Source organism: Pyrgilauda ruficollis, unplaced genomic scaffold (assembly GCF_017590135.1).
Source record: "Pyrgilauda ruficollis isolate IOZ18807 unplaced genomic scaffold, ASM1759013v1 scaffold3, whole genome shotgun sequence".
In the NCBI taxonomy this organism is placed as follows: domain Eukaryota; kingdom Metazoa; phylum Chordata; class Aves; order Passeriformes; family Passeridae; genus Pyrgilauda; species Pyrgilauda ruficollis.
The window spans coordinates 3,503,503-3,520,558 of record NW_024524377.1 but is presented as its reverse complement, the minus strand read 5'-3'; the positions used below and the strand labels follow the sequence as shown (position 1 = coordinate 3,520,558).

Here is a 17,056-nt window from a genome sequence, read left to right as displayed (position 1 = left end):
CTTGGTGTCCCTCTCACATGGTAGGCCAAGTGTTCTTTCCCATTTGCACCTTAATTAATTAATTAATTTTGTCTCCCTCTCCTGGCTGTCAGCTGCTGGGAGTGGGTGAAGGGCAGCGACAGTGAGGGAGAGATTCTGGCTGTGCTGTGAGTGCTGGGCTCAGTGACATTTCCTGAGTGGGTGGGCAGGGCTCCTCTCACTGCTCTTGGGAAGAGCTGCAGAAATAATTTGGAAGGGAAGAGAATCTTTCTTTGGTCCTTGCTCCCAGAGCTGTGTGCTGACATCACGTGTGTCCTGCAGCCTGGAAAAGGGATTTGACCAAAGACACATGGAAGAGCCTGGTGTGATGATGGCACAGCTTGTTTTCTGAAAATGTTGGTTTAGCAGAATATTGCCCTTACTGCAGAAATACCTGAGCCAAATGCACGTGTGCACTGTGAGCTTTAATGTGCTTTTGTATCCTGCAGTAGATTAAAATGTCAGTCATATTCTCCTTATTTCACAGTCCCCTTGAATCCCCGGGGAAGGTGCACGTGTCTTATGTTACTTATGCCCCACCAATAAAACAACCCTCTAGGAGGAAATCTGTGCAGGCCATACAGCAAGATGTCAAATTAATTGCACCGAAATAATGAGTTAGCACCAAATGCTAATTAAATATTGATGGAAGTCATGCTTTCAATTATCTTCATTATGGCACAATGTTTTATGTAGACATGAAGTGCTGGGAATGTGGGCATATATTATCATTAATCTTGTCATACAAAAATATTAGTAATTTCTCAAAAATCCACTGTAAATGTGCTGGAGGTCCATGTTTAGTATCTTTTTGACCGAGTAAAGTTTTTTGTGGTTTTTTTTTTTTTTTCATTTTTCTTTTGAAGGAGCAGGGCTGGAAGGGCCAGGAGATGGGGCTGAGGCAGAGGGGGCTGGTGAGTGGGATGTGACCCAGGGTGTTCTGCTCTGGGACAATGGGATGGGCAAGAGCCACTCCCCTCCCCGTGTGCAATAGCACTGGGATAAAGGCCTTTAAGTGTAAGAAATTAGAGGATTTTTTAAAGAGAAGGACTTTATTAGTCAAAAACAAAAGTCCAGGGTTATCTAGACTAGAGGCTAATTAAATGGTGAGTCCCAGGAAGAGTCCTATCCAAATCCAGTTTTATATGCAGTTGCCTTTGTGGAGGATGGACAGAATTTACCACGTAAATCACAGATTAAACAGGTACTAACTATTGTGTGCAGTCTTTTTGCTCTCAAGTCGCTTTGAGCTCTCCTAGAAAAAGAAAAAAAATTAATTCCAAGACCTCCAAAGTCTTCCTGGAAAATGCTCTCCTAGGAATTAATTTTATTTTAAATGGAATTTCTTTTTCATCAATCAATAGAAGGCATAAACTGAGGTGAAAAATAATCCTTCCTGCAGACTTTGAGGAAGGGAAAAGTTGTACAGGACTGCCTTGGTGACCCTTTTTTCCAAGCTGGACTGGAAAAGAGATCCTCCTGCCACGTCTGTGTGAAGAAATAGTAAATTTGTGCTAGTTTGCAGAAAAAAATGAGTTAAAATGCTGCTCTTGTGCCTCTTGGCCATAATTGGTGACTTTTGCAGCAGGTGAGTGTGAAGGATGCTCGCAGCAGTGACTGCATGATGAGCCAGTGAGTCTGTGTCTCCATGGGCAAAAAAAATTCCTGTCCCAGGAGTGTGAACGTTCTTTGTCACTTCTGAGAGCACTGAGAGGTTCAGAGTGGAGGCAGGTGGGTGACCATAATTAGGGAGGAGGGTGTGAAGATTTCATTGCAGTGGGTGCAGCCTTAGTGCCATTGTCTAAGTGTAAATTGTTCCTAAAGGATAACCCGGAGATTATTCACCCCGAATCTCCGTGAGTCCAGGGAGAGGCATTTTCAAATTACCCGTGGTGAAGTGTGGCAGAGCAAAAGGAGCACTTGAGCTGAAGCACAGCTAATGCCCAGCAGAGCAGAACTGCACAGCAGCTGCTGAGGAGGTAATTCTGTGCTCATAATGATCCCAACTTCTCTCAAAAACTATCACTTTGCAAGTATCCCTCATCTGAAGTACAGAGCTTCCCCAGACCATCAGAATAGAATCTCTCCACATCCTGAGCATGTGAAATTAATGACTGAATATTATGCTGAGAGCCATTTAATTAAAAACACTTTCATTAATAATGCAGTTGGAGAGTGTGTGTGTGTTATGTAATTAAAGATAGTACATCAGTAAATGATACTATGCAAAACCAATTCAAAAAATTCAAATGAGTTGGTGTAGCATAAGGAACTTAATTCAAGAGGGAATAAAGTCAGTGTGAAATAAGCTCAGAGTTTTTTCCTGGAAGCTGCAATTAATCTGCTTCTGGCAACACAATTCAATACTCATATTTTAAATAAGGGGCTGTGCTTGTTTTAAAGATAACTGGGGTGGTGAATCAAGATAGATTTCTCTCTCCCCTCTTTTTGCCAGATAGAAGTATCTCCTAATGTCTGGACACTGCTGAGCCTGGCTGACCTGGAGGATGTGGGAGCCTTGCACACCATTCATCTGTGCTGCTGTTTTTGCTTGGAGCAGTCAGGTTGTGCTCGGCTGTGACAAAAGACTGTAGGTCTGGTATTTGTAGTGTTTTTACTTTAAAACCAAGTGCTGGAAGTGGAAGAGAGAGGTTATTCCTCGGGGCAGATCAATCTTCCTGTGTGGCATTGCCTTCAAGCAGGCTTGTGTTGTTTTCCCCGGGTGCTTTGGCTAATCCAAATCTTCCCCGATTGAAGTCAGAAACGCCTCAGTTAAATATATCTGACATGAGAAGTGGATTGGAATTAAGTAGCTCTAAATACTATTTAATAAATAGGCTTGCTTATCATCTTCAATATGGCAACTTGAAATAGTTTTTAATCCTTTAGTTTACCTGCTCGGAAATCTGTGTTAAATATTCTGTGCTCCCAGGTTAGCAGTGCTCAGCATCACCTGCTTCAGACACTCTTCCACCACCTCTTCTTTTAAGGACTACTGCTGGCTTAGAAGGGACTGACAGCTCCTCTCAGAGCAGTTTCCTGCTAAGCCAGAACGTGTTCTCCTGTCCAAGTTAAATGAACTTGATGTGTTTCGAAAACCTGAACTGAGGTTTTTGTTGCTTTTTTTTTGTCATTCTCTAGAACAGCTCAGTGTGAGTTCCATTTCATCAGGGGTTTTTGAGACGTGGGCAGGAGTGTAAGTGCTTTCCATCCATCTAAAACCTCATAACTGGGATGTTTCTCTCGTGGCTGTTTAGGTGTTTATCAGGTCAATCATGGAATGCTTTAGCTTGGAAGGAACCTTCAAGACCCTCTTGTTCCACCCCTGCCATGGGCAGGGACACCTTCCTTAGACCAGGTTGCTCCAGGCAGGATCTCCAGCACAAAAGATGCCAAGTCTTGTTTTCTGGGAAGCAACACTGACTAGAAGTTCAAAGCAAACACCTTGATAGCTTTAGGTGGGGATGGAGTTTTTGGCCATTTTTAACTTCAGGGCTAATTCAAATAACCTCCAAGTCTCATGTTTCACTATTCTCTTTCCTGCCAATTTGGAACCAATTATAATGTATCACCTTTCAGGAAGATCACCAGCTTATTTGGAGCTGTTAAGATAAGGTAGCCGAGGCTTAATTGGCTTGTAATGATGAAAGAGCCACGCACTGTCTGGGAATGAGGCAAGAGAACAAGGAAATGGGATTTGCATCCGAGGGGGCTGAAATGTAGGGCTGCCAAGGGCAAGTGAGCAGGGTGAGGACTGAATGCTGGTCGGGGATCAGGCTGCCAAAAAAACTGCCTTGTTTTCCAAGGATGGTTACATGAGAGGCAAGGGGAGCACTGGGCTGTCTGGGAAGGTGTTCCAGGGGCAGCTGTTGCACAGGGGCTCCTCTGTCGTGGCTGTGCTCGACTCCTGCTGGTCCCTTGTGAAGGCTGCCCTAGAACAGAGACTAGGCAGAGCTAGAGAATAAAGCAGGGCTTTAATAGGAGGCCTCAATGGATCCACCTGGGGCAGCACAAGAGCCCAGCCAGGGCTGCACCCAAGATGAACCCAAATGGTCACAAAATGGGCCATCAGTCACAGGGTCTGTCACTTTCATAAAGTTTTGCTCCATTTGCATATTGGAGTTAAGTGTCCAGTTATAGCTTTAGCCCATGAAGTCCCATCCTTCTTGTTTTTCTCTCTTCAGTCCACGGTGTTTGTGCTCTTGGGGCTGATACCTGGATCATTTGTCTTTGGTCCCCAGCTGGAGAAGGAATTGCTTTGTCTCCCTGCTCTGTGCAGAGAGCTCACCATCCTCTAATATGAAGCTCAGACCCACACACTAAAGCAGCACAGAATCTGAAAAATATAAAAGCTGAAACCTGAGGCAGCAGTGCCATCAGGCTGCATCCTGTGGTGCCCCTGCCCTGCTCCCATGGCCCAGCTCTGGGTGGCAGTTCCAAGTCTGGCCTCTGGACAAGCCAGAAGAGACCCTGGTGTTCCCATGTACCAGCTCTGAGCTTCCACTTCACTCCTTTGCTGGGAGCTGGGAAAGGCAGTTGAGCCCTTGACGTGCACAGGGGAATGTTCATCACCTCTGGGCCCTCAGTACTGCTCAGCTCCCCGTGTCTGGCTGAGGAGCCACAGCACATTCCGAGTGGGAAGCGAGCCAGGAGGATCTCTGAGTCCAGCTCCTGAGTGCATGGCCCATGGTGGGGTCCAACCCATGGCCTTGGTGTGATCAGCACCTGCTCTGACCAGCTGAGCTGATCTCAGTGCATTTTCCATAAAATGAAGAAAATACATTTAAAAAGTCCCTGAAGCAGCGGAGTTTTCTCCCCTCTGTTCTGGCTTGAGGACAAAAGCAGAGAGCAGTGCAAGAGACTGACCTGGCTGGCTGTTCAATTCCTGTTGAATAGGAAGGTGCTGATATTTCTTTTGGAGTCTATTTTAGAGTCTCACCACTGTTTATGCAGGTAGGATTTTTTCTTCTCCAGCTAAACTGTTTTCCCATGACTGTGATTGCTTTTTAATTGGGCTGCAGCTGGTGCTGGATTTGAGTTGGAGACTGAATTACATCTTTGGAAATAGCATTTTTTTGTCTTTTTTTTTTTGTTTCCCTTTCAAAATTCAGGATGGCTGGGTTCTTGCTTGAGGGTACCAACAGCTCTGGCCTTGCTTCTGGCTGACAGCCCCCAGTATTTGGGGCTGCAGAGCTGTGCCATGGAGCTGGTGGCAGAAGCCTTGGCCGTGTCCTGTGGACTCTGCTCAGTTCCCATCACTCCTGGCTGCAGATCTGAACAGGTTTTGCAGCCCCAAGCTCAACAACTCTCAGGGGAGGCATGGTTTGACACCAAGTAGAGTATTTCATGATAATTCAGCTCCTCTTCTGTAAACCCACTTGATTTGTTAGCTCCAAAACAAAGGATGCTGCTCCTGATGGACACGTGCAGGAGGTGCTCACGAGGGAGAGGTGGGAATGGCAAAGTCTGTTTTTCCACACTAGACACCCTACAGCTAAAAATCTACTAGATTGATGTGTGTTTCATTGAGCTACTTAGTGTAGAGCAGCTTGTTATTGTCTTTTCAACTGTGCAAATTTGAATAGAGACGGTGCTAATGACAAATCATTATTATACTATAAATAAAACATTATCCAGATTATGCTGGTCAACAGAGCATAAAACAAATAGCAAATTCTAATGTCCTTGAATTACAATTTAAAAAGAAAAGCAGCACAGGATGCCGATCTGCACGGAACACCCTCGCTTGGTTGCTGTGAGAGTTTTTCCAGTCGCATCAGGATCATCCAGGGGTTTGCTCATTTGTAAATTCACCCTAAAAAGCAAATGTGCAACCCCAGGCAGGCCATGGCACGCAGTGCTCAGCTCTCTGCCCTGCTGGCCCCTTGTGAGGGGCTGGCACTGCCTCGTGGTCCCCGCGGCACCAGGAGCTGATGGTGATGCCGAAGAACTCGCAGCAGGATGTGGCCGCTGGTGAGGGCTGCAGGGAAATCAGAAATCTGGAGGTCCAGAGGACAAAATTCTTCAGGGGGAAGGCAAGAAAAGCCCCGAGTTGTTACTCTCTTCTTTAAGTTGGAATGATTAAAAAACCGTGGATGTGCATGGTTCCTGCAGCTCTGCACAGAGTGCTGGCTAAAGAAAAAAGCTGAGGCTTTATATGTTTGACAGGAATGAGCTTTTTATTGGAAATTTTTAATGTTATCCCCACTGGGTAAGGTATTTAGCAAGAAGTTTATATGTTTACTATGAACTCCCCAGGGAAGTGGTCACAGCCCCAAACCTGCCAGAGTTCAGGAAGTGCTTCAGGCACAAGGTGGGATTTTTGGGGTGTCCTGTGCAGGGCCAGGAGCTGGACTCAATGATCCCTGTGGAACCCTTCCACCTCAGGATATTCCATGATTCTCTGATATTTTTACTGATAAAAACATGTACAAAACTGTCCTGTGGAGATTTGGATTAAAGAAAGGCTGTATAAAGTTGCTGCAATCATAAATTGTGATTGCCCACTCAAGACTCTTTTTAAAAATCATATTTAATCATTCAAGTTGTTGTTTCAAAATCCTTTGAATAAGAGCTATAGTAGCAACAATTTGAAACTTGTCTGAAACAGTCACCTGCTACTCAGGAAAATGCACAGCCTGTTCTGTGTGAAATGAAATCACATTTAGTTTTGTTTACATGGGCAGCATGACATCTGACCTAATCAAGCCTGTCATCATTGCGTTGTATTTTGCTTACCCTGCTGGGTGTAAATAATTTCTTCTTAAGCAGATTTTGACTGCAATAAGAATGTAACTGCTCTTTTTTTTATGTTTTCAAAATCAAAAAAAGGATCAAAAAATCAAGAAAGAAAAACTGCAACCACCTGCTTTTAAGCTGAATAATAAAGTATTGTGGCTGGAAGAAGAGTGGTGGGGACTAGTTGGGTGTGATGGAGTTTGGTACCACAGCTCCCTCCCTGTGCTCCTGCTCCAGCTGCCAGGCTGCTTCCCTGTGCCAGGGCTGCATGGGAGGACACTGGGGTGAGTTTCTCCCATGCTTTGTCTTCCTGAGGCCTGGAAACCTCAGCCTGGGAAGTGCCAGAGCCAGGGAGGAGGAGAATCCAGCTCCCCTTTTGATGAGGGACGGAGCAAGGGCTGAATCAGCAGCGAGCTGCCCTCTTTCCCAGCACGTTCCTGCTTGGGAATGTTGTCCAATTTAAACTTTCCTCTTCACTTTTCATGTACCTAGTGCACTTATTACAGTTCAGGATTGTCAAAACATGTGCTTCATTTCTCAAATTTCAAGAAATGCTGCTGAACCTACTCTGCCTAGGCTTGTACATTGTTCACTATAGCACACATTTAAATATCTCCTAGAAAAACAAATTCCAGCTGGGCAAAAATGTGCAGTGAGATGTTTCTGTGCCCTGTTTTTCCTTTGTGTCTTCATACATGCAACATTTAAAACCAAACATCAAATGGGCCACAAGCAAGTGCCAGATTTAATAAACTCTCTTTATTTACATACAAATACATGTACACATATGTTCTGTATATGTACACATATTTAAGTGTATATACATACATGGTTTCCACATACTCTACAATAAATAGCATGTAGGGTTTTCTTTTAATTGCCTACAGTGCTGAGTAAAAATACATGGCAATAAAATCATGGCTTACAGCTAAGTTACAAAAGCACCAACCACTGAACTCGTAGCAATAAATCCAAGCTCATGTACAGCTGGGGCGAGGACACGCTATACAGAACACAAAGTAGACCAACTTGTAGGAATTGACAGGAATAGGCAAATTAAAAAACATCATTATAGACCAGGAGAGACTCTGTATGAAATAAGATGAAGGAAAACATTTAGATTATTGATCAAACTAAACCACACATTTAAATTTGTCACCTAAAGAGAAAAACAAATCACCCAGTTACTCGTATATTTTTAACAGAGTAATTTTTTGTGTGAGTCTTTACCAAGGAAATCAGAATTAACCTCATGAGTGAGTCCTTCTGAGCTGCCATAGTCACTTGCCTGTGTGCACATCACCAAACAGTATTTCAATAGTGCTTTATTTAAGCTGTGTGTAACTTCTTGAACCCTGTGTGCGAGTCTGACTGGAGGCAATCAGCACTTCCTCAGCCAGCTCCTTCCACAGGACCTGTGACATCGAGCTGTCACCAAGGAGCAGGAGAGCAAATTGGCAGCAGCAGATCAATACCCAGAGAAAGCACAGGGGGAGATGCTGGAACCTGCGTGGCCAGAGCCAACCACTCCTGAGTGCAGTGGAACCACACCTGGTGAGGCACAACCACAGCTGGAGCCTCCCTTGCTGCAGCTGCAGTGCAGGAGCTGGTTCTGCACTAGGGGAGTAGTGCTGAGTAGTTATATAAAAGTTTCAAACCTGCTTTATGAGGTGAAGGTGCATAGATTTTTGTTGTTCTCTCTTTGTCATGGCTGATACTTTGACTTAAGGTGTGCAGTGCTAAGGGAACAAATGGTGCCAAGAAGGAGAAAGCTGCTTGTTCTGGTATCATCCTTGTGCTGTGATGTGTTTTCCTTGCTGCACTTTAATGCTCAGGGGCTGAATAGCAAAATAATTGCTTCCTTTTCCTGGAAGCCAGCCCCTGCTACAGTTCAGAGAATCACAGAATGGTTTGGATTGGAACAAATCTTAAAGATCATCCAGTTCCAATCCCCCTGCCATGGGCAGGGGCACCTTCCACTAGACCAGGTTGACTTAAACAGAGATTATCTTTTCCCCAGGTATTTATAGATTCTTTGTTGCTGAAAAACTAATCCTGGGGTGTGTGTGCTTGTGTGAATGTGTGAGAGAGGAATCTAACCCAGTGGTGGGCATGGGAGGAAGGAATGTATACCACACATGCACACCTGTGGGGTCTAATAAACCAAAGCTCATTGAGGTCTAATTACATCATTGCACATCCATGGGTAGGAAGTCTGAAGGAAGAACTACTTACTCTTCACTTCAATGAACACCTACAGCTACTACAACTCATAAAAATGCAGATTTATTTCCTTTTTTATCAAAGAATTAGCACTTCCTCTTCATATTTGGACTTGACTACTTGAGCCCTCTGTGTAACATTCTTTATGAATCAGTGGGAGAGCTGTTTATTTGAAGTTTGAGTATGAGCAGCTTTGAGGCTGCTTCATCATTTGTTCTTTCTATTGTCACCTAAAGTCCCAATGAGAAATAGGACCTGCTAAGTGATGTCCAATTCAAGACAACCTCTCTGCCACGGAGTTGTTCAAAAAAGTGATTTTTAAGATCAGTGTTCATTACAGACAAAATTTTGTCTGATTCTCGTCACGTGCCTGCCTGGCAGTTCCCTTAGGAATGATGAGAGAGCTAAAATGCAACAGCCTCAAACGAAAACGATTGTTACATAAACAGCTGGATTAGTTACGATACAGCACGAACACAGCTACAGTTTTTAGAGACTTTTAAACCTGATAGGAAAACATATTCTTCTCCAAAAGGTTAATGGGAATGCTCGTTTTTGTGTGATTTTGCAGCCCCAGGCCGGGTCAGCCGGAGGACAGGTACGGCGTCTCGCTGTGGTAGTTGTAGTCGGGACAGACCTTCTGCACCAGTTTGTAATCTACGCTGTAGAAAGCGATGTAAATGCAGATGACTTTGAAGGGTTTGGAGCACAACCAGGAGACATGGCTTTGGGTCTGCTCTTGGTAGCAGATCTTGGAAGGGTCAAAGTTGCACAAGGCAGTTTTTTTAGCGCGGTCTGTTTTCTCGTACTCGATGCGGCAGTTGAAGGACTTGGACTCCTTGGTCTCCAGCGTGGACTGTGGGGATGGTTCAAACTCCACCACTTTGGAAGGTGGCACCAGGCTGACAGAAACATTCCCCAGGCCTGTGGAGTTGTGCCGGAAATAAACGCTGAAGGTTCCGTTGCCGTGATCGACGATTTTCCCCGTGATCAGGAGGTTCAGCTTTACAGTTTTGATGTTGGAGTGGAAGTCACCCCACCCAAACATTTTCTTGAATTTCCCAGTTTTTACTATAGGTCTGCGTTTAGTTCGTGCCAGAGATTCCTGAACCTCCGTGATGTTGGACAACCAATCCCAAAAGTTTTCTATGCTGTCCGAGTAGGACACCTGGCCGTGTTTCAGCACTGGAGATGGTTTGACAAAGAGGCGTAGGGGGTTGATGATCCTGGAATGGACCACGTTGTCAACCAGTGTCTCTGCAGCATCCTTGTCTTCCCAGTCCAGCACGTCCGCGGCTTGTACGACCCGGCTGGTGTCACAGAACACCTGCTCCAGAACAGAAAGGGAGAGCAGTGTCAGGGGGGGAATAAAACAGCCAAGACACAGAAGGAGCCACTGATATTTATTTTTATACCCATAGGGTCTGAATCAGTCACCTGGGCCACTGTAATGAGTAATTTCTACTGCCCTATGAAAGCTCAATGATTTTACTCAAAATAGCTTATGGAAGATGCAAAAATGTCAATAGGAGCCATCCACGGGGACAAATGGAAAAACCTCTGGACAGGCTGATGGCTGTGATGTGCAAGGGCAGGCAGGTGCCCCATGCTTGCACATTTATTAGATGATTACCTGACTGGGGAAAGTGGAAACCCTGCAGCCCAAAGTGGCCCCTCTGCTAAAAGACAGAGTGAAACAGAACAGCACAAATTTCCAGTCCCTTCCTTTTTCTCCCACCTTCCAGCTTGTTTAGGCTTAAAATCCTGTTCTGTTGGTGTAATTGTCTCCTCAACCATTTATTGTACATTTGTCTTTTCTGGTGTTGCTTTTTCCATTTGATCCAAGCCTAGTTTGCACGTGAACATGCAATGCTTTTTGCATTTGATCCAAACCCTTAGTTTGACACAGTGAACATGGCCCTGTTTTGGTGTGCTGGTTTCAGCTGCACAGCTGCCTGTGCTTAGCAAGGCCCAGCCTTCCAGCAGTGCTCAGCACTCCCAGCCACACAGCACAGCTCAGTTTAAGATCCGTGACAAGGCCAAGCTGAGTCTGCAATCAGAAAGCAAAACCTCCTTCTGGTAGTGACAGAATGGCCTTAAGATTTCAGAGTCAAACAAACAGGTCTCAGTAAAGTTTCCAACTCAGTGCAGACACACATTTCCCAGGCGTGTTCTTCCTGCTCTCTCTGGCAGAGAAGTCCTGTTGGAAATGCAGAACTGGAGTGTATGATCCAGAGGTCAGAAGCAAGATCTGTGTTTCAACAGGACAGAAATGATCATCTGACTTTTTAGGTCCTTTAAATCTTGAGTAGAACAAGGCGTTTTTAGGGTCTGTTCTATTTAGAACTGCCTTATGCAATGGTCCTAATGTACAAAAGAAAAACTTTTTCAGCTGCATCTCTTTCTACAAACTGTGTGAACAGAATGAAGAGATTCTTAAAATGGGAACAAGAAAGGACACTGTTGTCCTGCCCATGTCCCCAGTGACAAACTGCTGCTGGCCCTTCCTCCTGGCAAAATGCTGCTCTTGCTTCATCACTGATCCCACAGTGCCAGGGTCCAGGTGATGGATCCCAGTGTAACTAATGCAGGGATGGGGCTTTCACTCTGCAGCAGCAACATTACAGGGTGCAAGTTTGCCTAAAGCAGCCAAAACATGGAGCACAGACATGGAACGTGTGGGATGGAATTTTGTGCTTTGTGTCTCATGAGGGAAACCAATCCTGGGCTTGCTTTTCCCTCTGCTCCTGATCCCAAAGGGTTTCCTACACGTCTGGTTCCTCACAGGGTTCTGTTTTTACAATATCCAGCTGTTATTTCTACAAATTGCAATTTTTCATTTAATCATCTGGCAAAGATTAGCAACTCCAAAGCCCTTAATCTTCACTGGGGCCTGTTCTGCAGCAGTAGGCTCCAAACCAGAGCCCAAACCCACTACCACGTGTCCTTCCTGATCACCCCTAATGCAGTGATTAAGATGAAATGTGGAACAGCAGCAATATTCACAGCTTGAATGTTGAAAGGTGACCATCACTATTGCTAAATCATAAAATCAAAGAATGGTCTGGGCTGGAAGGGATCTTAAAGATCATTCAGTTCCAAACCCCTTGCCATGGGCAGGGACACTTTCCAGCCTGGCCTTGAACAATTTCAGGAACCTGTTCCAGTGCCTCATCACCCTCATAGTAAAGAATTTCTTCCTAATAACTAATCTAAACCTGCCCTCCTTCAGCTTAAGGCCATTCCACTTGTCCTATCACTTATTTTTTACTAGAAATAAATCCACGGCTGGGTGGAAATGCGGTGGGCCAGGTGTGTCTCTGCAAAAATACCTTATTTCCTTCTTCAGATTAAAAGTGGGGGAAGAAAAGACAACAGTGATCACTCTCAGCCCGAGACCTTGTATGTCAGCTTTCTGCCTCTATCTTATATGTTTTTTATGGCTGAGCTGAGAACCTGGGGAAATAGGAGATTCTAATGGAAACAGTGACAGATGCTGATCTGTACCAGCCCAAATAGCGCTGTCATAATGATGCTGGGGGAAACATCACTTCTGCTTTGATGGAAAGTTCCTGGTGAAGCTCTGTCATGTTTATGTGTGGTTCTTCAGCCACTCTTAAGCCTCTCCCAGCCCAGGATCAGCTGGCCATCTCCACTGCCAGGGAAATCACTCCTCTGCTGCAGAGAAGTGAGTCTGCTCACATGAAGCAAGAAGTGATGCACATGTTTACCCATCCCCAGCCTGACCTGAGGCCTTGAGGAGCACAAAAAAGAGGCTTTTCTGCTGCATTTCTAGATTACAGCTGGGCCCAGGGGCCTGGCAGTGCTGGAATACCAGAAACTTTCCTCATTTGCATGGCTAAATGAAATGCTATTTAAAATGCTAATGACCACTCAAACCATGGGCACCTACAGCTGGCATTGCTGTTAGCAACTGAGTCAGAGGGAAAAGTGGTTGGATATTTTGAGGTGAAATATATGGAAAGGAAGCTGGGGAATCTGGTTTTTGCTGGTGTCTCCACCCAGCTCTGACTGTCCTCTGGCAAGGGCACAGGAACACCCTCAAATATCCTCCTGGGCTACTTGTCTTCTGCAATGCTTATTGGAATCCTGCAATGGCTCTTTGGCTTTTCTCCCCTCGCCTTTTATGAGGAGATGCAGAGGACACTGAGCCATGTGCTCAGTGTATGTCTCTTCTGGGGGCTCTCACACCAGATGAGATGGCAGAGCGCTGCTTTCCCAGGGGTGCCTTGCTGAAGGCTCTGACAGGAAAAGAAGAAATATGTGGGTATAGGGCTGGGGATGGCTGAAGGGTGAGAAACATTAACACATGCTAAAGCCAGGCGGGTTTGCCACATCAATAACCTATCAGGGCACAAGTATTTCAAGGCCATGATGGTGAAATCACAGAATTGCACCTCGCTAGACTACTGCTGCTTTTATTTATGTAATTGTTACACCAAATGAGGTTTACTCATGGGGTAACGAAACACACCCCTGAAGCTACAGTGACCTAGGCTATTTCATGTGGTAACAGGACAGCTTTCATACACAGGAACGTGAAATCATTGATAAATTGAATTATAAGGATGTAATACTCCTGTTTAAGGCCCAGACAGCAATCCCTAGGCACTGCAGAAAGCTGTACCTTACACTTTGCTTGAGTATTTTTTTCCTCCTCTTTTTTGGAGTATTTTGCGAGGCTGTGGGATTCTCCAGTCTTGCACAGCCTTAATTCTTGACTCTGCTCCATCCTAGTGCTGTCTTGTTCCACTAATTTCATTACAGGGGTGAGAACTTCAGGAGCTGACAAAACTGTCAGCTCAGGGGGCTGAAGGAAGGGACCTCGTGGCTCAGGGGGGTAAATTGGTTATGTTTTGCAAATATTCAGTAAAAAAGGAGCTTAACAAAGAACTGCCTGGTTCTGCTCAGTGCCTGCCTCAGCGGCAGGAACGAGGGGACACTGCTCAGAGATGTGAATAATGTTTGTGCTTTTGTAATGTAAAACCTTTGTGGTGTGCAGATTTTTTTTCCTGTTTTGAATAAAGCTTTCTGCAGTATAAGAGAACTCAACTCTAACACTCTGTTTTTCCCAAGGCCCTTCCCTCACTGGCTGCATTTTGCTGTTAGTGACGAAGGGCCGATGGCTTTGTTCAGCTGTTTATTCACATTGGTTAGCAATTTCCGGGCAATAAAAAAATCTGTATTAAAAGAATGCAGCACATGCTGGAAAAAAACTACTTCCTCAGCATCTTTCCATTTCACTATAATGCATCACTATAGTGAAAAATATTGCTGGTAGGGTATTTGAAAAATACCAGCTTAGGGAAGTTAGTGTATCCATTTAAACAGATGGCTATTGCTAGAGCTCTCCTCTGCTGCACCAGTGTTTTCCCATTCCCTCCAAACCATCCATTTCCACCCAGAAATCACCGAATCTTCTTCCCGATCACAGAGGCTGTAAAATGGCACCCAGTTACCCTAAAATTTCCATTTGCCTGTAGATATTTTCCAGTAAGAAACACAACATTGGCCCCATCCACAGCGCGTCTCGCTGTTTTCTTTCACTGCATAAATGGAGAGGGCAGCTCAAATCAGTGCAGTGTGGTTCATATTTATGGAGTTTTAAACTTCAAACCTTTGGTTTTTCTTGTGCCCTCCTCTAAAAGACAGTGACTGCTCTTCAAACTCTCCCTCTTCCATGTGTGATCCTGATCAGAGCAGCACAGGGTTAAATAACATTCCCTGTGAGCTATTTTTGAGAAATGAGCTGACACTGATGAAACACTGGTATCAGTAAATGCTCTATTTTCTGCATTTGCCCAAATTTGGGTTCATTTGGAACTCACTCCAGTGCCTTTCTCTGTGGGCAAGGCACTAAATAAAAGCAGGTGTCCCCATGCAAGAGTTAATAGTTCTGGTGCTTTGGGAATTTTATCCAGGTTATTCATCAATCACCAGCAATCATTCCTTTAGCTTCACCCCTGCCAGGAATCATTTAAAAACTCTCAGCAATTAGCTGGAATGAATTGGTCTGTTGGAATAAACAGCTCTGAAGCACCATTCTGCTGCTCACTGGGAGCTTTATATCCCACTGCTGGAGGGGAGGGGTACCACCTCCTCTAGCCCCCAGTTTCACCAGTGAAAAACTCTTACTGGGGGAGGATTCCAGAGGAATCCTCCCTCTCTGCTGCTTCCATGCCCAAGTGTCCCACGGATTTGCACTTGTGTCCCCTCAGCAGCAGCACAGGACACCTCTCTGGGTTCCCTGTGCTGATTTTGGATCCTCACAGGCCATGAAGTGGCTGCACAAAAGCCCCAGTTTGAAGGAGGGTGTGTGGCAGGGAAGAGAAATAACTCTGCTTTATCGGTTTGAAAATTCAGTGATTTCAAGACATTTATCAAATTTTAAATAATTTATGTTCTGACAGGGCTTATCAATTTTGCAAAGCACACACATTAACCAGATACAATGATCTCATATTAGCTTTTTCAGCATCTTACACTGGAGCCCAGAAATATTAATAAAAACTCAGCCCATCATCAATTAAATGGAAAAAACCATAAAATTGTGTTCCATTATAGTCTTTTAGTCTTCTTTTCCCCCCAAGAAAATGATGACGGGCTCCAATAATTCATCACAACAAGCTGAGCTTGAACTTTACTGGTTATTAATTTTTTTTTTCAAAGACAGAGGCTGTGGAGGGTTTTATGGCTGCAGATGTGATTGCTGTCAGGAATGCTGTGAGGAATTTGGGAGCTAAGCAACATCTTTCAGCAGGACTGTGTAAGAGTGCCATGCTTGTTGCATCCAGTCACAGCCTCATTTTTCAGGATGCAGTGGAGCTGCTCTGCAATGAAGCAAAAAGGCCCAGTTGGATGTGGTTTGAAGCAATCTGGTCTGGTGGAAGGTGTCCCTGCCCATCACTCAGTCCATGGGTTGGACTGAGGTGAGCTTTAAGATCCCTTCCAACCCAAACCCTTCTGTGATTCTATAATCCACCAAGCACTGAGCTGGTGATGGGGTGGTGGGATGTGAATATCCAGAGGAGAGACTGAAACTTGTAGCTGAGGGTGCCCTCACTCCTCAGGCACCCAAAATCCCTTTCTAGGTTCTACAGCCTCGTCCTTGCTACACTGTAAGTAAATAAACACTAGCAGGTTCTTGTGCCTGGTTTTCTCTCTTCTGGGGCAATGATTGGCTCTTCACTCTGGTACAAAGATGAAATTAAGTCACAAATTCAGAGTTTATTTGCTTGATTTCTGTTTCATTTTGAACCTGATGATACAGAGGGACTGTGGGGTTCAACGTGCCAAATCCAGCAAAGATATCCATTATGGGGGGAAAGTGCAGAGCTGGGAGTCAGGGGGGCTGATCTCCAGCTGCACAGTGGCACAGTACTCAGACTTCTCAAAATCCCCCAGACAAATTAGGGAGGTTACAATTTAGAAATCTTTAAATGCTACTGTAACTTTCTTTCACTCAGGGAAGGTAGCCAGAAATCCTCTGTTCAATAACTAACAGAATTGGATTATTTTAACAATTTTAGTTAAAAATACAATGAGAAGATGCTTCAGCAGAAAAGAAAGCCTTCACGATTGAACCTTGCAGCCCATTAGATTTTCTGCTTGGAAACAGAATCACTGAATCACTGAGGCTGGAAAAACCCTCTGAGATCACCAGATACAACCTGTGACCGAACAGCACCATTTCAGTCAGACCACGGCACTGATGCCACATCCAGGTTTCCTTAAACACTTCCAAGGATGGCAACTCCACCACCTCCCTGGACAGCTCACTTCAGTGTCTAATCACCATTTATGTGAAGAAATCCCTCTTAATGTCCAACCTAAACCCCCCTGGCACGGCTAAGACCATGACCTCTCATCCTGTTGCTGGTTCCCTGGGAGCAGAGCCTGACCCCCAGAGCCTCCTTTTCTCCAGGCTGAGCCCCCTGAGCTCCCTCAGCCACTCCTGGTGCTCCAGATCTTCCTCTGGGCAGGCTTCAGCCCCTCACTGTCCTTCCTGAATTGAGGGGCCACAGCTGGACACAGCACTCGAGGTGTGGCCTCAGCA

At 45.0% G+C, this 17,056-nt stretch overlaps 1 protein-coding gene across 1 annotated transcript in view; it reads right to left on the bottom strand.

Moving 5' to 3' along the window:
• Positions 1 to 7,496: 7,496 nt before the first annotated feature.
• Positions 7,497 to 17,056, bottom strand: part of NXPH2 (neurexophilin 2) — a 35,364-nt gene continuing 25,804 nt past the window's right edge. Inside the window, exon 2 of the mRNA XM_041473522.1 lies at positions 7,497 to 10,306. Coding sequence (XP_041329456.1) covers positions 9,563 to 10,306 — 744 coding nt within the window. The 3' untranslated portion in view covers positions 7,497 to 9,562. The remainder of the gene's footprint in view (positions 10,307 to 17,056) is intronic.